The following is a 22598-nucleotide window of genomic DNA, read 5'->3' as shown; positions in this document are numbered from 1 at the left end:
ATTCTAATGCCTCCTGTGTGGCTTGAGCTTTCATTTTTTTACAGGATGCAATAGGTGTCTGAGCAGTGCAGCAAGGAGCCGGGCTAATAGTGGGATACTTATTATAGCCCTAGCAACAGGAATAGGATTGGTGGCTGAGGAGAGTGAGCCTATCAGCTATTGGCTGGCGAGGAGGGCTGTTCAAAGCACAGAATTTCATCTCATGAAAGGTTCAGTGCAGCAAGCTGCAGCAAGAGGCTGCAGTCTCAGGGTGGGCGATCCAGCAGCTTGCCACTTTAGCTTATCAGTCACTTAAGGGCTCTGCTCCCAGTTTGAAATATACACAGATATGCATAATTACTAAGAGATCAACTCAACCTTGGGTGTAGAAGTGCTATGCTTGCATGCAAATCTAAATGCCCAAATGCATTTATGAGATAAAGATTGCTCGTCCATTGTCCAACATGAGATACAGGATTTTTTTTTTTTTTTACTATTGCAGTTGTAACATTGCTCCTCTGCTGTGATGATAAAATCTCTTGTCTTTTGAAGTGATATTCTTTGATCTATGTCCAAATTTTGTAAATGATTGGCAGAACACCCTCATATAAAATGTAGTTCTTCTATGATGTGGCAGTATCTCTGCTCTGCAATGCAGCTAGTATAGACTCCATCTCTTGCTCACACAGATGCAGACACAGACATACTGTACCCATGCATGCAACGGTGCTGCACACACACCCAAAAACATGTCCATCCGCAGATGTATGCGTGCACACCCACACGCCTGCACACATCCACACACACTGGGTATATGTGCCCCAAAAAGGGTTACATAAGGTCATACTGACTTCCTTTATCAATGTGTAGGAAAGAGTCTTTGCAAGTCAATAAAAATTGTTCAAAAATGATCTGTTTAGCAATGAAAGGGAATGAGCTATGGTAGTTTTGCTATGATTGTAAATGGCCACAGTACAGAGAGAAATAAAAAATATAGAAAAATACCGATAAACAAATAACTTTAATGGGCAACAGATGGCAACCAAAATTCCTCAGAGCATACAGTATGTTTCCCATTTACAGCTATTGTCCCCCCTCTTACATTATGGTTTCTTGCTATTTTCCAGTATAGGTCAGCTCTCAAAATGCCTTAGACTAAAAACTTCTGTTCTTTAAACTTGTGTGTTATGGATTAAGTTAATTACTGACTATTCATTCTAATAGTTTTCTTTTCCCTTCAGATCTTTTCAGATCATATCTGTGTGTTTTAATGTCATAGAAACAAGGATCAACATCAAACATAATGAAAACTTAAACAACAACAAAAAAAAGAAAACCAGAGAGAAAAACACAAATTAATTAAACAAGGAACACAATGCATGTATTCTTGTCAATGAATGAAATGCTCCTGACACGATATGTAAAAAAAAAAAAAAAAAAAAGTTCTCAGCTTCCACCCATTTAAAACACATAACTTAAAAATTTCAGTCCAGGAATCTACTCCATTCCAATTTTTATAAGCAGTGTAAGTGTGAGCAGTTGCGGAGCGGCATTAGGTTTTAGACACTATTAGTCTGGCAAGCCTTCAAGGCCATCAACTTTCTACTACGTTAAAAATAAATCAAGCATCTGTGACATACAGTGTGAGTTTACGGAGGCTGACTCATGATGTTGACATAATTGGCATAAGTTTTGCATGAACAAGGTTGTGTGACTGACCTTAAGGCTTTTGGTTTCTCTCTTGAGCCATCACATTTGAAATAAAAAATAATGTCCCCAAAAACTGCCATCTATCACATTTTAAATAAAAATAATGTCCCCAAACTGCCATCTGTATCATATATTAATCTATTAATCTATAGAACTAGCAGCATAATGAAGATAAATCCTTTACAGCAGCTCCCTGTGCTTCTAAGCAGCTTCCTACTGTCTAAAGTTTGTTCTGAAGATGTAAATTATCACATTTGCTAATAAATAACCAATTCTATTGAATTGCCTATGATTTGCCTGTGATTCGATTTGTGCATTGGTGTTGAATATTCATATCTATGTGCTGTGCAGAGAGAAGTACCCACACATTTAAAAGTGAGGAACAATTGAAAGGAAAATATTACATCTTGCACACATGCTTGGAGGAACTTAAATACTGGCAGACTTTCATAAAACTTGCAAATGAGGCATATCAAAATAATGATACAGGCACAAAAATTAAAAGCACAAACTGTACTTAGGGCACAAAACAAAGGGTTAAAACATTTTTTATGAAATGGTTTTCTTTAAAAGCAAATTTACTTATGGGTGACAATACAACAATACACTAGACCACCACGGAAATGGTGCATTTATAATTTAGTCATATTCTTTTTTATTATCATAGCTATTATTTAGGTTCTTGTGCAACTGCTACATAATGACTCACATTCAAGATATTTTGTCACTCAGGAACAGCTAAAAGGTATAAAAACAAACAAACAAAAAAAATGTATACTGTCAGAAATAAAATATGGTCCATGTTGTGAATTCATAACAGAAACATTGATTCTGAAAACTTCACCATTATTAAAACTGGATAGCATGACAGAAAAAGTACTTAAATACTGTTCAAAGAACAAAATATATCATAATCATACTTCAATGTGACAAACACCAGCTGGTAAGATTAAGTGATCACTGGTGGGTTTTTATCTTCCTTTTTTTCTTTCATTAACAAATTAAATACACATATTGCATGTCACTATAGCAACGCCCATTACAGGTCAATTTTTACGATCACCATTTTGGTATAGCAAATCAAAACCATAACAAAACAAAAAATAAATTAGAAATTAACATCAGACAAAGCCTGTTTTCTCAATCATATGAATACTTAACACCCACAGTATAAGTTAATAAAGTCAAGCTACTGTATATAAATACATCACCAGCATGCACAATATTGAATAATCGATATTATTGTTGTCATCATCTTACACTGAAGAAACAGTATAGTAGGCAAGTGCATTTAATAAAACAAACACAGAAGTAAACCACAAACTCTGAAGCTGCTTTTAGTTTTTTTTTCTGTTTTATATTGTTAAGTCTCTGCCTTTAGTAATCTTCACCTCCAAAAGAATCTATGGTTCCAGTGACATAGTTGGAGTAGATAAGAGACGGTACTATTCTGTGAGATGCCAAATACACTTTAGACAGAAAGGGAAATATAAGTAATTTTTTTTATCCATTCTTTATTTTCACATCCACATAATTGAATCCAACTTGCAATAAGCTGGGAAATTTACCCATTTAAAACTGTATTTTATAGTCGGTATCATAAGATTAATATCAGTGGCTTTCTGGGCCCTTTCTGATGTAGACTACTACTGGAACCAATGCAAACTATTTTTGTGAGGCATTCCCATTCAAGCATTTTCTCTCTCAAGTGTCTCAAATGCATCTCTATCACGCAAAAACCTAACTAAGCAGCTTATCTTGATAGAACAAGATCAGTTCCTATGCCAGTGTGAGGCTGCCATTTCAATCCAACAACGACCACTTCAGGCTGATTGACTGACATATCAGTGGTTTTGGCAAATGTCAAAGAGAAAATCAAGAAGACGGAGGCCCTTTCAACTGTATATATATTTCTATATATATTTAAACTAAGATTTAACCTCCACTCTCACCTCTCTTTTGATTCTTTTCTTTTAACACATGGAAAAATAAAGAACTGCTGCTGCGGTAGTATCATCGGCAAAAGCGGCTGCCAAAGTCCACCGGCCCTTCATATTTTTTTCGAAGTGTGGTTTCTCTTTAATTGTTGCCCTCCCCTCCCTCGTCATCCTGCTGGTCACTTGTCCACAGTGTCAAGTTGTCTCGCAGCAGCTGCATGATGAGAGTGGAGTCTTTGTAGGAGTCCTCGTTGAGGGTGTCGAGCTCGGCGATGGCGTCATCGAAGGCGGTCTTGGCCAGATGACAGGCCTGCTCCGGGGCGTTCTGGATCTCGTAGTAAAACACAGAGTAGTTGAGAGCCAGGCCCAGGCGGATGGGGTGGGTGGGCTGCATGTGCTCCTTGCTGATCTCGTGGGCCTCGTTGTAGGCCTTCTCCGACGACTCGACCACGGTGGCCCTCTTCTCCCCCGTGGCCACCTCGGCCAGGTACCGGTAGTAGTCGCCCTTCATCTTCAGGTAGAACACCTTGCTCTCGTGCTGCGTCTCGCTGCAGTTCTTGATCAGGAAGTTGTCCAGGAGGTTGAGCACGTCCTGGCACACGGCCTCCAGCTCCTTCTCGATCTTCTCCCGGTAGGCCCGCACCATCTCGATCTTCTTCTCGTTGCCGTCGGCCGAGGTCTTCTGCTCGATGCTGGAGATGACCCTCCAGGAGGAGCGCCGGGCCCCCACCACGTTCTTGTAGGCCACGGACAAGAGGTTCCTCTCCTCGTTGGACAGGGCCTCATTCAGCTCCGTTACCTGGAGGAGGGAGAGGAGGGACGATTGGTCACTCGATTCAGAGCCTCGGTTAACACACACCACACCGCATCCAAATAGGAGCGTAACATCCAAGAAAACCTAACCGTATTTACAGCACATACGTTTCCACATGATAAAAATCCCAACAGCACAGAATTGGGGATGGGCAAAGATTTCATTTGTCACGTGCAATTCCCAGTTTCCATGGCAATCCGTTCATTTAGTGCACCAGTAGCTCCAGCTGCCACGTGGACAGCTAATGCTAGTTAGTGAGAAACCATATTCAACATAGTCGGCGGTGTGGGGGTTGGGGAGGGGAGGGGAGGGGAGGGGAGGGGGAGGCCGAGGGAGGCCCAGAGATGTCTAAAATGTTCCCACGAGCCCTCCAGGGCAGCTGCACTGTAAGTGAAAACCGTCACTGCACAGGCGGCTCACGTGTCCCAGTGACCTTCTCTATGGCTAAAACTGACCTTTTCACCTGTCTAAAACACCATGCCATGACATCACTCTGCGTTACACATTGTTGCACTGGGATTCATACGGGTTAAGAGGGAAAAACGTGCCTAATGTGCCATACTACTCAGTTTCATTCGACCTGTGAAATCAACCTTGATTTTGGCAAATCAATAACTGCAGAGGAGTGGGGCTATACAGAAGCAAAGAATAGGTTTAAGACTCGCAAAACCTTCCACCTTGATAGAGAAACACAGCTCGTAATCTGAAATGGTTCTCCTCGATGAGCTAACATTTCTCCTTTTCTCATGAGCTGTTTTGACATTCCCTTCCCAGGCAGAATAGCACAAAGATGGCGCAGGATAGCTGACGTCACACACACTGAGTAGATGGAGAAGAGGGCACAACCTATAGAGACGGCAGGCCTTTTCTTTCCTATACCTGTCCAAAATGCCTCAACACAATTTCAATTAAGGAATGTGTGAAATATACAAATCAAATCAAACTGCTTCAATGTTGTATTTTCAACAGAAACAAATAGGTCGCCACCATAAATGTAATAAATTGGTGTTTGGGAAGCTTATTACTGTGTAGACTGGTTTACTCGTACGCTGATGTCTGTAAAAATTCACAAATACATCACACTGACAGAAATACCTCATTGCTCAGTCGTATATATTATATGGGCTGGGTTGCTTGGCAAGCCTCCAGAAACATCACTGACATAAATTGTGATCCATTACAATTACGACCAATGCCACCGCTTATAACTAGAATAAAATTGCACGCATGTTCACAGCAAGTCTGACCTGGAAGCTCTATAAGCCTGTTGGGATAAGAATAATCTATGTATATTTTTCACGAGGATCATGATGCTGGGTAACGTCTCGTAAAATGTCACTCGTTTTAATTTCTGGCTGCAATAGCAAGGGATTCCCTTTGGTTAGAGAGTGAGAGTACACACCCCTGCAAAAAGGCCTAGTTTGGGCTGCACTGACATGGCAGATTGTTTAAAGGGAAAGGAATCCCTCCATGCACACATCATGCCACCTCCTGCAACCAGAAACCCTCCTTGAGAAATGATCCACTGGGGTAACTCCACTGGCTCTAAAGCCGATATACAACAAAATCCCCCCTTGATTGAAGGACTTTTTATTATTTTAAATCTAAGCGAGTTCATACAGGCCCAACAAAGCCTACCAGGCTACCAGTAGTTTCAGTTTGAGGCGGTGTGACAAAGCATTCCCCCCCCCCTCACACATTTTCACCCACTGGTAAATCCAATTGGAAGAATCTCTTAAAGTCAATGTTAGGGGCTGATTAAAGACAATGGCTCTGCCCTCAACGCTGACCAATCAGATGTGAGAAGGTCCTCTGAGGCAGGCCACCCATGTCATCCTCATGCCATCATGTCAGCAGCAAATATCCAAACGCTTATCGAGGTAATTAATCAAAATTTCATCACACTGCTATGGATATCATGAGGAAATCTGCCCTGACTTGGAAAGAGCAGAGTGAGGAACAACATGCAAGAGAATGAGACAAGGATGTATGCAGAAAAATCATTTGTGAAGCTCAAAAGTAGTAGGAAAACACAAAGCCCACCACCAAATCTGATCATATTGACTCACTGCAATATGACAAAGAATATTCTAGAGAGATTCTGCTGCCTCCTACGTTTGTTTAGAGTAAAGAGCTGTTACTGGGCTGAACCATTTAAAAAAAAAAAACACCCGTGTTCAAATAAACCCCATCAGCCTGTATCATTTTTTAAAAGTGAACCATTATCCCCCTCAGTGAGTTTATTTTCTTTTAATTAATTAGACTAAGAGAGGAGGGAGGGTGGAGGAGACAGCAATTAAAAGGCATTTTCGAGCAACCTCACATGGCTCTGTCTGAACAGCAGCCTTTACATATTCGGCATAATTGGGGGGGAGGGTAAAAGAAAAACAGAGCAAATGCAATAGAATAGGACATTAGAACATGTGAGCTCTTATTACTGACAGATCAATGTTAGGCCTTTATACATTTCATTGTAATATCCCTTCATTGTACGGGTATGACCAACAGAAAGGCACCGCCCAAGGACCAGACGATCCACATTTGGAATCGACTCCAAAAACCCACTGAGCTCTCGATGAATTTGCGACAAATAAAAATGAAATACAATCAAATCGGGTTATTTTTTTTACTGCAGTTTTGCTGTGCAATAATGATACATGTAGCCTAACCCCAGAATAATTGGCAAGAGACTGAGAATGAAACAGAAACCGTCTTCCACGTTAAGATTGCGGGCCAATTCTCTGTGTAGTCAGACAAATTCAGAAGTTATAGCACAATTAGACTTATTCATATTCCCCATGTCATGATTTTGGAATAGACTTACCGATTTCATTGCAGCTGCCATATCATCATATCTTTCAGCCTGTTCAGCCAGCCTGGCTTTCTGCACCAGCTGCTCGCGATCAACCATTTTCTTATTATATTTGGTTGGTTTCTTTTTAAACTGTTATACTAGATTCAGGGATGAAATGATTGATATTTTAATCGCAATGCAGTGAAATCCTACGCGAACCTAATGCTGCAGCTGTTCCCTGCTGTCTGTGCTCCGTGCAGACGGGACACCCTCTCTCTCTCTCTCTCTCTCTCTCTCTCCCCCCTCCCTGCCCTATCCTCACACTCTCCCCCGGCTGCGTCATCACTCAGAAAGGTGGGTGTCTTTGCCAATGATGTAACACTCCATACTTGGGAACCAGGGGCCCTGCATACAGGGAGGAGACGGCTCTGTGGGAAATTGTGGGAGTCCGGTTCATCCATACTGGAGCCTATAGGTCTAGGTCATCTGGTGTTGGGTCAAGTCAGCGGTTCTCAAAGTTGGGCCTGGGGGCCACCAGGGGTCCTTGTGCTCGAGGAGGGTCCCAAGGAGTCCCCAATTAAATGAGAAACAGTTTGATTTCATGTTTATTGCACTCCTTACAATGAGAAAAAGTAGAAGAATGGCTGTTTGGATCCTAGCTTTCACTGTCCCTACTATTCCTTCTACACCTACCTAGACAGTCAATCGTATCTAACAACAAAAATCTCTGCAGATGTGGCTCCATCCGTCCCTTTTCTAGCCGTTTATCCAAATCAGGGTCACGGTGGCAGCAGGGCAAGCAGAGCAGCCCAGACGTCCTTTTCCCCAGCCTCTTTCTCTAGCTCCTCCTGGGGGATACCCAGCCGCTCCAAGGCATGCTGGGAGATTTAGTCCCTCCAGCATGTCCCGGGTCAGCCCCGAGGTCTTCTCCCAGTCGACCATCCTTACCGGCTGTGCCCAAAACACTGGCAGAAAGTAAATGTAGATGAGAAGAGTGGAACTTTAATAGAGTTGTCAGGTAAAAGATGAAGATCAGGCAGTGGAGTGGAGTGGAGTGGAGACAGTCAGAATTTCGAAGTGAGTTTAATTCAGTCAAGGCACATGTGGATCTCTATGGACAAAATAAGCTCAACATATATAGGGTTTACTCTCTCCTGGCATGGTCATTACTGATGTCTGTAGAGTTCCTTCCTCATCTGGTCATTTCATGGTACTACTATTCCTACTTGAAAGACTGACATCAAGACCTAGATTGCTCTGGATAAATCAGTTTATGTCCTGACAGATCCAAGGAACTCTGTGTCCTTTGGATGGCACAGTGGCTGATGTCTTACGCTGCACAAAAGATACACAACATCTCATCTCTACAACACCTCGACGGTGGCTCGACGCCGAGGTCCTCCCAGATTTGCTGAGCTCCTCAGCCTGTCAAGGAAAGTGAGCCGCACAAACAGCATTTCATGAAGACAGTTCCAGTTAGAAGAGAGAACCTCGCCTGCAGCTGGGGTACCGGGGCTCACCCCTTTAGCGAGGCCTGGGAGTCTAAATTCCTCAAGGAGCAGTCCAGGGTCGCCACTTGCAAGATGAAGGGTAGGGGTTGGTTGCAATGCCTGTTGGGTAACGGGCAGGGGAAGAGCAGGACAAAACCTTGTGGACTTTGGCAACAGAAACTGGCTCTCGGAGATGTGGTTCCTCAGGACGAAATCTTATCCAATGGAAATCCATAGTCTACTGCTGACCCATTTGGGAGTTCTTGACCTATTTTGGGAATCCATGTTAGCCCCTTGCACCCTGAGTTTCCCCTTAAATTTCCTCTTAAGTAGCTTCAAAGTTAGAAGATGTCACATACATATTCAGTATCTGCTTGTTCCAACACTTCATTGAAGCTATAGCTGCTTATTGAGTGAAATATATAAACCCAAGCCGCCAAGTTTTTATGGCGGCACCATTACATCAAATGGAAAAATTCTAGATGTTTGTGCACCATGTAATATAGCCTACATTTCCCTGTAATTCGACATGACATGTTTGGTATCTTTGGAAACCTTGGGATCTTGACTAAAATTTTAAATAAAGTTCTGTGGGTTTGAACAAAGCCTGGCTGCAAAACGTGTTTGTAATGATGGCGGGTAGAAGTGGTTTTAAATATAAATTTAAATATTATCAGAGTATACATTAGGGTAAGGGTTGGGTAATTTGTGCTGCTGAAGGGTCAGTTCCTTGCTTTTATTAATCAATACAAGATAGAATGCTGTCAATATTTCTTTCTTACATTTTGGGATAATTTTACGTTGACCAGTTGTCTTTTGTTTATTACAATATGACAGGTAGATGATAGTTTACTGTAAAATTAATGCCAAACAGATTTTAATATGATAGCTGCCATAATCGAAATAGTTACAGGTATGGGTGTGGAGGGTGAAAGCCTTTGCAACTCCCATGTTCTTAATGTCTCTAACCGTTGTAATTGGATTCATATCACATTTCGACTTTCAGATTCACAATATATTTTTAATCATGGCATAATAATTTTTTGCGAGGCAGCTCACAGGACGTCCCTGGACAGTAATCTGAGATCAGAGCATTTCCTGTCCTCAAGGCCATATGCTGGTGAGCGATGCAAAGGGCAAACTCTGCTGGTGAGATTGGATTTGTGCAGCTATTTTGTCACTGATGGTGAAGCCTACTGAGAGCTGAACATGCTGCCTGAATGCAGGAGCTTTGTATGATGTCATCTTCATATTTAGAGCCACACATTGAGAACAATTAGTGTGTTTTACAGTCACTCTACATTCCTACTCTAAATTCCTGTACTCCTGTACTTTCTAGTTTCTACAAACTGCTTGTAGCAGATTAGACACTCCCTCTTCTGGCAAAGGATGGTAATGAAAATACCCGAGGATGAATCATCATGTTCTGCATGCACTGAGAAATAAGAGATTTTGTTTTTGATGTCCAACTGACTGCAATACTATGATATATAATATTTGTGTATATAATATTTGTGTATTGAAGCTGCCAATAGTCAATATTTTGTGTCAATATTCAATATCTCTGAATTTGATCATTTTCATGCTAAAAAATCACAAGTATTCAGTGTTTCCCCCAGAATTGTATCCTTCTTGGGGTGGAAATGTCTCTGAAACAGCAGTTAGACCATCATGGGATACTAAAACTCTCCACTGAAAGCCAGACTAATGCAATTATTTTAGAGTTACCAGCTCTTTAAGGCAAGGTGACCCATCATACCTATTCAGTGGATACAAAACTGCCTTTAAACGAAGAAGAACTAATTTAAAAAAAACATTATTGAACAATTAAATTAAAAAACAAACAAAAATGTAGTACATGTAATTTGGGGTTTTATAGACTGTTGTTATCTGATGTTTAATAAAGGGCCAAGTCTACTGATACTGAGACTTGGCCCTTACATCCTTATTGTATTGATTCATCAGGTAGATTTTGTGTCTATTCTTAGTCAGTGAATAAGGTGTTACTGTTTAAAGTAGATAAAGATAGGAGTTTATTAATGATGAAGTTGTGCATATTTATCCAAGTGCTGCCCTGCCCTGGAATGAACTTAGAATGAACTGAGCAAGTAAAGAACATGAGTACCTGCTCTCTCACCTGGGTTCAGCTGGCATGAACGACAGAAGACAGAAGACATGCCAAGGTGGACTTAAATGTCTCAAACGTAAGATGATTATTTCTGTCCAGCTAACCCGCAGTGAGGGCTGCCTACCTTGACTTTTCCCCCACTCCACCTCCACCTCCACCTCCACCTGTTTTTCTCACCTCTACCTTGATCCTCTTGCCCCCACTTCTCTCTCTCTCTCTCTCTCTCTCTCTCTCTCTCTCTCTCTCTCTCTCTCACACACACACAAACACACACACACAAACACACACTTCCTAACCCTAACAAACTTTTCCTTCTTCCGCAGGAGGAGATTATCACCTGCTGACCTGGCCAGATGTCAACAGAGGAAGTGTTGACTTTCTGTGATGGTCTAAAGTGGGTCAAGTCATGATAGGGGCGGAGTCAAGTCTAGACTTAAGAAAACTGACCCACATTGACCCAAAGTATTGCTACTAATATTGTGTAGAATAGAGCTTTAGAATGAACTTCAGTTTGATTTTCACATAACTAAGATGTCTTTTTTTCTATTTTATCTCTCACTAAAAACCTGCAACATGTTTCTTTCCTTTGACTCTAACTTGAATCAACAAACAAGGAAATTCATCATAACCAAATAACTAGCACTAGCACTAGGCCTTCGTTCCTTTGTCTGCTGCTGTGCCTTACAATAAATCTTTATAATTTATTTGGTAGTGATGATTTCGTTTGTTGATTCAAGTCAGAGTCAAAGGAAAGAAACATGTTGCAGGTCTGTAGTAAGAGATAAAATGGAAAAAAAGACATCTTAGTTTTGTGCAACTACTGTAAAAAATCTAACTTTCCTCTGTTTTTAACCTGTATGCACAACAGTCTGCACTCTGAGGGCATCAAGAAGAGTTTTGAGTTGAGCGGGCAAGTTCTTTATTTTGACTCAACACACCTCATCAGCTCATGTTCTCCCATTACTGTGCGTTGTACAAGCTCACTGTCCAGCAGGCAGTGCTGAGGCATTGAATTTATCCACTTGCTTCAAAGAGGATTAGCTTCTGTACCTGCAGCTTAGCTTAGTTACCTCAAATAAGGATAAGGGAGAGGTCTGCTGTCTACAGTGGCCATCTGTCAGCCAAGTGGAGAGTTGAGCGCTCACACTGGTGTAAATGGAGGGAATGCTCGAGTTGGATGTTTTGATATACCCAGATGAAGTGAGGGTTGCCACACCAGAGGACATCAGAGAATGGGAGCTCGAGACTGCAAGCCAGTTGTCTATACCCATCACACGTCTGTTTGTGGCACTTTACCCATACAACCCCGCTGCAATGTCTCCAAACCCTGACACGGCTGCAGAGGAGCTGCCTTTTGTACCGGGCCAGATAATCAAGGTAAAGCAAGCAGGGTCTCTCTTTTCGGACCTTGGTGTAAAAGGAATATCGATGCAGTGCTTCAGATGTATATTTTTATATTGTGTTCTTGAAGCACACAGGCATGTGCAGCTCAGTGAGTCTGTTTGAGTTTGAGTCTGCTTATAGCTGAAATATACCGCAGATGATCAGTTAAAAAGCCTGGTGTTTTTCCTCCTGAGAGCGTGATGGTGTTTCCTGTTTGTTCTAGATGTGGGCCGACTTGATGCGTAAAAAGCTAGATGTTTTTTTTCCTCGTTTCCTGTCACCATTTGCAACTGATTGATGCTGATTTGATAACGCCACACTAATCCCGCCTGCTACGGCCCTGTGTAAATGCACATGTACTATATATTGCACATTCAGTCAAACTGATGATTCCTTCCCAAACCAAATATGTAATATTTGGCAGGTGGTGGGAGATAAAGACTCTGATGGGTTCTATCACGGTGAGTCCGGTGGCCTCTCTGGTTATGTGCCAAGCAACATGGTGGCTGAAATCCCAGTGGACGATGAGTACCTCAAGTATCTCCTCATGCAGCAGGGATTCCTCCCTGTCGACCACACAGGTATCCCCCTCTCTCACTGCGGGACGCTGCTGTAGCACACTGGCAGAATGGGTCATTCTTCTCTAGATGAATAAAGGTCAAAAAAGATTAGAACAGATAAGAAGTAGTAGTGCAAATTATTGCAAAGTGGCATCCAGATACGGTAATACATAAATCTAGAGTAGAGATCTCTAAAAATACCAATCCTTGACAGGTGCGATGATCAATGTTTTGAGTGCTGATTCTTTGAAACTGTGAATAAAACCATTTGATACTTTGCCTCTGTTGACACTAATGATTAATTTGCATTGGCTCAAAGGTATTTTTACTATCTCATCTTTTTAATGTCCTTTTATTGAGGTTTGATGCCCTAACTGGCTGATGTGCAGGCTTCTTTTCCCTTTTAATGATAATTCTTTGCAAGAAATATAATCCTGCACACTAGGACCTATGAAGGTCCTATGACCTTTCAAATAAAGTATTATGCAAGCGTAGACAGTGTGCAGGATTATATTTCTTTCTCAGTATCTACCTTTTTGGTTTTTGTCCTACGTACCGGTCACTCACAGACTTTTAGGTGTGCAAAAAACCTTTTTCTTTAATGATAATTGTTTGTGCTTGCATCTTGACCCACAGGTATGTCTTTTACACCAGATCTGAGTGAAGCAGCCAGTATTCCTGATGACATGGTTGTTCGCAGAATGGTGGCCTTATTTGACTATGATCCGTGGGAAAGTTCACCCAACATGGACAGTGAAGTAAGAACTACATGATACAGCATCATGAACCACATTCTGTCTTCAGTATTAAATCCAGGCTATTCTAAGATCCTGTTGCTAAATATAAAAAAAGTGATTTCTTCTATTTTTCTTCTCTTACAGGCTGAACTTGGCTTTCACGCAGGAGACATCATATATGTGTTTGATGACATGGATCAAGATGGATTCTATTATGTGAGTGGCTAAATAATTATGATGATTGCCAGTCTTAAATCCTGACTTTGCATACAAGTTAACTTATTCTCAATTTAGGGGGATCTTCATGGACGACGAGGCTTGGTGCCATCAAACTTCCTGGAGCCGCTACCATGGAATTAGGATGTATACCACATATGCCAAGACTCAGATTCAGTGAGAAATCATCAGTTTTTATAAAAAATAGCTAAAGGGGCATTCTATCTGTATGTGTCAAACTGGCACAGTAACTGCTTTAGATGGAAGATCAATGAAGGTCCATCTCATCTCCTAATTTATAAGCCCAATATTACCTGATCAGGACACTGCCAAATGGAAAAAAAGCTCATGCCACACACTTGTCAGATAAAACATTCATTTATTTAAAAAAATACAAATACAGTGTAAACATTTCAATGTGGATGATCTTCAACAGTTTGCTTTTTCTTTGTCGGCTGTCTAAGGTAAACTGACTTTGCTTCTGTCCTATGCACTTTCACACAAAGCTGAATATAAGCCAAAGGTTACGCAATATGAAATTTCATATATATCTATATATCTATGTGTATTATGATATGTAAAAACCTAAATTATTTCAATCATACCAGGTGGCAAAGACTAGATAATTTTAGCCTTAAAAATACACTTACAAGTCTCAGATATTTGCTGACAAGAGTGTATTATTATAGTATGTCCATATTTGCCTTATAACCTGTTTATACATTTGCTATACTTGGCTCATAGTCTTTTCATATGGAGTCAGTAGAGTAAATCTTCTTTTTGTTCTTGAGTGTTTGAAACAAACACAACAGTTTTGCAGCAATTTTTATGGGAAATATGCAACAGAAACTTTGTATAAAGTAAATGATTAGTGTTATTTTCATGATATCTATGTAAATAGCAGAAAACAACAATAAACTGTCTTGAATTTTGACAATTCTCATGTTTTCTTGTAACTCTAGACTGCAGCTGTGTTTGTCTGGATTGTTATCTTATTCTCCTACAATAAGTGAAATTATTTTCTATCATGGCAATATTTCATGTTCTGTCTCCATGACAACATCTTTATCAGATCAATATCTGATGGATTAACACAAAAAAAAAAATTGAATTAACAACAACTACAGGGCAATAAAGCTGTTTTTCACAATGGACGGGTCCTAAAAACATCAAAAAGCCTTTATACAGTGTTGAGTTGTTCTTCTATTTTCCTCTGCAGCCAACAGTATACTCATCCATAAAGTAGGAAACACTACACTGTGTAGTGAAGTTTAGTAGTGCTTTCTACTTTATGGGTGACAACACTGTACATCAGTAGCTCCTGGTCGCTCCAAGGCACAAGAATTGAACAAAAGACTTGATGTGTTAAGGCAAGTTTTCACATATTCATTTCAACACAGTTCCTGTTTGTAAAATAATTTCACAACTGAGAAATATTTACAACAGTTCACTTTCATTTTCACCCCCAGCATTTGACATCAATGCTCCTTAAAATGATGCTGACACAAAACATTAATGAGGCACATTGACATCAAAGTCTGTCACTGGGTGAAAATACTGTACATTTTAAATTAATTTACATAGGAAAGATATAACATTGTCCAAAAGAAACTACAGCAGTGTTCAGATGTTAAGTATTTTGGCGCCAGAGTTAAGGTTACAGTTGGCTTAGTCTTACCCGCTCTTGGACTCCCCAGAAGAAAGAGAACCCAGAAGTGAATGTGATCTTTTTATTAACCCTGTCTCAGCCACGTGGTTAACACAGGAAAAGGTGTAACAGTCTACGCACACACACACGCGCACACACACACACACACGCAAAATATACATGCAGGGTAGCGTATACAGATGTGCATGTGCTTATGCATGCACACACACACACACACACACACACACATACACATTCACAGCCACATACATTCGTAGCCTACGCCCATGAAGCTCAGGCAGACTTCACCATTGCTGAGAAGCCCGTGCTCACCCCCTTTTAAGGACATGCAGTCACAAGGCAACACCTGTTTCAAAAAAATAGTCAGAGTCCTACAATAAAGCAGATAGATATTGATTCCAGTAATAATTTATGTGAAAGTGGACCAACACCTCGGGACAACACAATGCTCTGACATCGTAGAAATAGGGATATGAGAACAAGATAAACAATAAAACACTGAATTATTCAAACGTCTTACCTAGGATCAAACATTACTTAGAGATTGAGTGTAATAATTTTAGAGATGGTGTAGCTGTTATATGTTTAGGTTAGCAAAGAGAGAGTATGGTGCATGGCAGCAGAATCTAAATATTTCAGGTGTTACAGCAATGCTAAAATATAGATTACAGAAACAGCAAAAGACGTTAATATCTCATTTATATTTCTGAGAACTCATTCACACGCATATACGTTTGTAATGTGGGTGGGGGATGGTGCAAGGCTCTTCCCTATCCCAGCAGCAAATGTGCAATATGCTTGCAACAACAGAAACTTCGCAAATAGAATAGAGATAGGCCTATGTCCTCTGTTGTCAAGACAACCCAAACCTCAGAGTCACACCAAGTGAAATAAGAGGAAGTGGGGGATGGGTGGTGTGCACAAACCGAGAAAAGATATCCTTGTAAAAAAAAACAAAAAAAAAACACATGCAGACACTACTGTAGCAAGAAAAAAAATCAGGTTGCAAATGTGGGTATGATCAATTCAACAAAGATTCATCTGCTGCAGGGTATCAGATATCAGAATTAATATACAAATCCTCCCCATCCACACACACACATTAAGATTTTTTCTTGTATGATAGAAGCCGATAATGAGGCAGTATCTGTCTCGTCCAAGAAAACAAGGAATGCAGCACTGCAATAGGCAAACATGACTGTGCATTGTGCAGATTATCTCCCCGGCTCTCCACTGTAGCGCTAGAGGCTGTGCTTGCATCAGACATCTATTTCTGTGTAACATGGGATTATATCCAAAGTGATCTGCTCTGCTGCTTAGGGTGATATAGATAGCACCGGTGTCCCAAAACAAGTAAAGCATCAATTGACACCAGTAGGCATTATCCTCCCGGGTCATTGACTAGGGTTGATTGTATTATCCATGATATCCGATCTTAAGCAGACAAATATCCTCTAGCCTCTATACTTCTGTGAACCATTATGCTATATAATAATATCTGTTAAGAATACCCTAGTTGCTGTATTCAAAGTGTCTAGTTGTTGAAAATTGTCTATCATCAAACAACATCATTAGAAACATTAAAATAGGCCATTTTGCATCTGGTATTGGACTTAATGGTTTATGGAAGCTGGCAGCTCTGAATCCATCTTGTGTCTCTCCATATACACCACAGAAAGCCATTACACCCATACTCCTGTTTCTGTCAAGTCATACAGCTCAGTTTCACATAAAATCATGGCTATGGGTTGGTCAGCAAATCACAAAACGAGAGTTGAAGCTCTCCTTGGACTCCAAGGGATAGAAAAAAGTTTGAGGATGTTCGTGCACATTATTCGTATTTGCTACAGCTCCCCTCAGTTGAATGCAGTATAAAAGCTAACCAAGCAGAACCCATGAGAGAACTGACAACAGCTACTCAGACTTATTCAGTACTGCCACATGGTGGATCATAGTGGAACTGGCATCGACAAAAACCAACCACAGTTTGGATTTGATTGAAGTCTCAGAACAATATTGATAGTTTTACAGATATAATATAATTTTAATTATGATATTACCTTTCCTTCACAGACGGGGTGTGTGCGTGTGTGTGTGTGTGTGTGTGTGTGTGTGTGTGTATGGCTTGATTGTTATTTACATTTACATCACAATTACAAGTTCAATATTAAAAATCTCTCTGTTCTAGACAGTACAATTTAAAATAATTTGATTTGATGTTAAATCTACAACTCTAATGTATAACACAAAGAGGGAAAATGGCAATACTTAGAACACAACAGGTTGTCTTTTTAAACAGATGCACACAGTGCATGTAATCCACTCATGCATACATCATTTACCTTGATAAAAACATTTCATCTTTATTTGACCATTATCCCTTATCATTATCAACCCCATAAATATAAATGAACAACAGCATTCATAAAAAGAATAAAACTGCTCTGTTTGCCATCAAACAAGATAATGACATGACAGCACAATGCATTGTGAGGGCAACAGTCAACCCTCGGTGTGCAGGGAGAGTCCACTGGATGCCAACACTGAAGTGATGAGTAGCACAGTGTTAACCAAAGCAACATGGCCTCCAGAGTAATACACCTGCCGTCCATTCAGGGGCTGCACCGGTCGGTGTGTTTTCACCATTAGCATTCCATTGGAAAACTGAATCTGGCAGAATGCAGTAAGCTGTAGCAAAAACAGAGAAAGCAACACAAGAAGGTTAAAATCAACTCTGCAAAATAATTTATTGATCAATTCAGTGTGAAAGAGGTGTAAAAAATACTTAAGATAGATGATACAATATTCTGAAAAGCACCTGCTGCCTGCTGAGTGGAATGGTGTTTTCAAACACTGTCCAAATGACAGCTTCTGCACAGTTGGGTGTAGTGAGGGAGCCTTGGTAGCGAAAGTAGTTTGTCATATTACTCTGAGGAGGAGTGAGCGTATCCAGGGACACACCCTTCACTGTAGTGATGTTGGCTGGTTTTGTAAAATATTAACACAGTGAATTAGTGAATGGATCTCTTATAAGACAACAATAGGTTCAAGGTGACAACTCCATTGTTCTAATTGATTTATTGTAGACATGTCACAAAAGGTGTTTTTTTATGATGTATTATATAAACTACACTCCAATTGCACTTTAACCTAATGTGTCGCAATTATCAGCGGCACATTTAGCAGCCTATAGAGCCAACGTGACTGGGAGATTATGGAGCACAATATATATCTATTTTGTACTTGCAAGCAGATATAACTTACTGGGATGTTTGATATCTTTCAGAGCATATACAATGGGATCATATTTCTTATTTGCGGTCCTCGATTCCTGAAATGAAAAAAAAAAAAAAACACAACGTTCAAGTCTTCTGGCAACCTAAAATTACATTTTCTTAAATATTAGATCTAATCTTACATGTCAGATAGAAAATTTTCAGTCTATCGGTTGTTTTTTTTGGCTTCACTATTTATGTGCGGTGTACCTCAAGGCTCGATTCTTGAGCCCATATAGTATTCTTTCAAGATTTTGTCTTTAAATGACAATGAGAGACTTATAGATCATTCTACCTTGACTAATGCCCTGTTTCATTTGACAAGCTAATATACAGCTACAGACTGTAGAGCTACAGACTTATATTACATTTCCATTTTAAACACTGTTTAAAACTGTTTTTTTTGTTGTTGTTGTTGTTGTTGTTGTTGTTGTTGTTGTTGATGAAAGATAAGCAAGCTGATCACCTGAAAGAAAAATGCAAGAACTGCAACACCAGTGCGGTCTCTCAGAGCTTCGGATAAAGAGTTGTATTCTTCTTTTATGTGGACAATATGCATCTGTAGATAGCCAAAAAATATGATTGTTTCATTGTTTCAATAAATAATTTTTTCTTCTAGAATCAGAATCCATTTTTCATTCATTTAAATACAGTGAACAAAACAGCTATATCATGTATTGTACTGATTATACCACACACTGACATTCATCATCTTCCATCCCTATGTTTCATACCTCCATTGGAAACTGCTCTCCATCAATGGTGTGTTCAGACCCCACTCCTGCATCTTTGCCCCAGTGTAGATGGAGCTGCACCGCCTTGTACGGTACACCCAGATTTCCACCTTTGATCGTTGCACTGGCAGGAAGGTCCAATTGAACTAGAATAAAAAAAAGTCATTGATGATAACAGAGCTTCTTATCATGACATCAAAAATTTTATTAGGACCCTAAAAGACCATTAGAGTGTTTTAGGGTTTTGAAAGGACAGTCAAGTACTTTGGCTTTGGCATGCTTAACGTTTTGGTGAACTCTGTTATTTGTCATGGCCCTTATGTGGATCTATCTTCCAGAGGATGCGAGGGCTGCAGAGTCCTTATTTCAATTTTGACTATTATTATCATCCCTCTTGCTTTATTTTTTCTTAATTTTATATTTCTTATACCATTTCAGATTGTGATTTACAAATGAAGTAATTCTCTTACCACTACGATTTACTTTATTCAAGCTCATTTTAATCACTCTGTGAAGCATCATCACATTCTTTGCACACAATCTGTTGTATAAATAAAGACTGCTATTATTATACTTTCTTTTTGCAGGTTAAATAGATTTAGAAAGACATACCACTGTGACCAGTGTTTGTGATGCGACCGTGAAAAGTCTCTTGATAGCCAATGAACTGCAGTGGAGGGAGACGTACTGGTAGTGCTTTCCTTGTGATAATGTTAATGGGAGACTGGGCTCTGCCGCTGCAGTGCTGTGAAACCACTGGCCATGTTTCAGGTCCTGTGAAACCAAACCAATGGAAGAAAACAATGTAACACTGTAAATGTATTCTTTATTGCACTCAACACTACAGGGTTTTACTTTCAGTGGTTAATTTTATATACTTGTTTTAAAGGTATACCTGAGCAGGTGTTATTGCATGTCATCTGGGACTGGTAGCACCAATCTAGAAGCGGAGGGTTTGAAATGGTCATTTAATAGCAAATCAGAAAAAGAGTGTATGATTGAATATCGCAGAGAGAACAAATAAAAGCAAATAGGTGAGGATTATTAAAAATAACAAATTTATTTTCTATGATTAACCAACCTATGACTTCAACCATTGTTACTTGATTTAATGAATTTGAGACTCTTCTGCAAGTCCATGTGCTGTAATTGTTCTTTGCTCTGTATCTCTAACATATAATAATAATAATAATAATAATAATAGAATGTATTAACACATTCTTCAAGCTACAAATCACAAACATATGCCTAAAAACATGTACATTGAATATACAGTGCAGCCCATAAGTATTTGGACTATGAGGTTAAAGTGCAGACTGTCAGCTTTAATTAATATAATCCCCTATTATATTAGGGGACCAAATTAACTTTTTAAGTTGTCACATTTAATATTTGGTTGCAAATCCATTGACTGCCTTAAGTCTGCGACCCATAGCCATCACCAGACGGTTGGTATCTTTCCTGGTGATGCTCTGGTGAGGCAATATGTTTCTGTATACTTTGGCATTCAACCTACTTCTGCCGTCAGCAGTGACATCATCAATGAACACATTGTCCTGCTGCACGGTGAAGCGCCGTCCAATGAGTTTTGATGCATTTGTTTGGATCTGAGCAGACAACATGTTTCTGTATACTTTGGCATTCACCCTGTATACTTTGACATCATCAATGACCACAAGTGTGCCAGTTCCAGTAGCGGTCATAGATGCCCAAACCATAACACCACCTCCACCATGTTGGACAGATGAGGTGCTATGCTTTGGATCATCATTTTTTTTTTTTTTTCTCCACACGTTCCTCTTTCTATCACTCAGTTACAGGGTGATCTTTATCTCATGATCATCTGTCCATAACACTTTGTTCCAGAACGCCATTTTGATATTTACCAGGGGTTTGCACCTTGTGGTGAACCCTCTGAGGTTATGTTGGTCTTGATGGTAGTCTTTGACCCATCTACGTCTAAATCCTTTATTTGTTCAACAGTAGAAACAGGGTTCTTCTTTATCACTCCAAATATTCTTCCGTCATCCACTACACTGGTCTTCCAAGGTCTGCCAGGTCTTTTGCAATTGCTGAGCTCACCAGTGCGTTCTTGCTTCTTATCAATGTACCAAACGGTTGATTTCAACACGCCTAATGTTTTGGCGATATCTCTGATTAATTAATTCTGATTTTACAGCCTCATCATGGCCTACTTTACTGGCACTGATATGACCCTCATATTGAGAGACACGCAACAACAGACTGCAAATGCAAATGTCATACCTAGAATCAACGCTAGACCCTTTGTTCTCTAGACCTTTTTGCTCTCTTGTGCATTAAATAACGATGAAACGAAACACACCTGCCCAAGAAACGACTGAGTAGCCAATCATCCAATCACTTTCGGTCCCCTAAAATGGAGGGGCTGTGTATAAAAAGGGCCGCAATTCCTACACGGTTCACCCAATATGGATGTAAATACCCTAAAATTAAAGCTGACAGTCTGCACTTTAACCTGATAGTCATTGTTTCATTTCAAATCCAATGTGCTGGAGTAGAGAGCATACAACAAAAAATCTGTCACTGTCCAAATACTTACAGACTGCACTGTATATTTAACAATCTAATTTCTAATCAATTTTAATCAATTCTGAATTTTTGTATGCCTTAGTGCACTTACCTGCCCCTGAAATCATCTTTATGGAAAATACCAAGAAAAATAAAATAGGTGTCAGCATTGTCATTGTATCTGTCTTGGTCTCCCTGCACTGGAGTAGTATACTGAAGATGATGCCAGAAACAGAGCAGTTTGGCTGTTATTATACAGGTAGGCCCACCTATCAGTCCCGCCCACTTGTGCACATGCTTTTGCTTTATGGCACTGGTTTCCTTTGGACATTGATGTACAGCAAGCAATGATATCATAAGATAATGAATGCAGCCTAATTCACAAGGTTTGACTTGAAATCTTACACCTTGGCATGGAAGTTTTTTCTTGTGCTTGATCAAAAAATCACCCCTTAATCACAAATTTCAAACTCATTCAGAAACACAAAGCTTTTTTTATTTATTTTTTTTATTTCTTGTAATCATTTTATTAATTTGTGCATGGTTGTGGAAAGCAGATTTATCAACAAATGACAGTCAGTATAGGAACAAAACTACCGCTCATGCAAAATTAAAATCACGT

General features: G+C 39.9%; 3 protein-coding genes across 3 annotated transcripts; 1 reads left to right on the top strand and 2 right to left on the bottom strand.

Moving 5' to 3' along the window:
- Window positions 1-990: 990 nt before the first annotated feature.
- On the bottom strand, window positions 991-7440 carry ywhag2 (3-monooxygenase/tryptophan 5-monooxygenase activation protein, gamma polypeptide 2). The gene is made up of 2 exons (XM_071544500.1): window positions 7265-7440; window positions 991-4425 (listed from the first exon to the last, which is right to left on the bottom strand). The coding sequence occupies exons 1-2, from the start codon at window positions 7349-7351 to the stop codon at window positions 3769-3771; spliced, it is 744 nt and encodes a 247-aa protein (XP_071400601.1). The 5' UTR covers window positions 7352-7440; the 3' UTR covers window positions 991-3768.
- Window positions 7441-12016: 4576 nt separating this feature from the next.
- Window positions 12017-15432, top strand: LOC139665912 (RIMS-binding protein 2). Its single transcript, XM_071544961.1, has 5 exons — window positions 12017-12229; window positions 12660-12834; window positions 13462-13553; window positions 13677-13748; window positions 13827-15432. Exons 1-5 carry the CDS (start codon window positions 12017-12019, stop codon window positions 13890-13892), a joined length of 618 nt encoding a protein of 205 aa, XP_071401062.1. The 3' UTR covers window positions 13893-15432.
- A 2487-nt stretch (window positions 15433-17919) lies between these two features.
- ca4b (carbonic anhydrase IV b) lies at window positions 17920-22152 on the bottom strand. The gene is made up of 8 exons (XM_071544588.1): window positions 22089-22152; window positions 20322-20366; window positions 20039-20200; window positions 19427-19572; window positions 19159-19251; window positions 18682-18748; window positions 18236-18399; window positions 17920-18105 (listed from the first exon to the last, which is right to left on the bottom strand). The coding sequence occupies exons 1-8, from the start codon at window positions 22150-22152 to the stop codon at window positions 17920-17922; spliced, it is 927 nt and encodes a 308-aa protein (XP_071400689.1).
- Between the last annotated feature and the right edge of the window lie 446 nt (window positions 22153-22598).

This window comes from Centroberyx affinis, unplaced genomic scaffold, assembly GCF_046629955.1.
Source record: "Centroberyx affinis isolate AG114_WGS23_722 - 3 ecotype Tasmania unplaced genomic scaffold, CSIRO-AGI_Caff_v1 ptg000249l_1, whole genome shotgun sequence".
NCBI lineage: Eukaryota > Metazoa > Chordata > Actinopteri > Beryciformes > Berycidae > Centroberyx > Centroberyx affinis.
The sequence above is the reverse complement of the archived record's forward strand: the minus strand, read 5'-3'. Positions and strand labels throughout refer to the sequence as shown.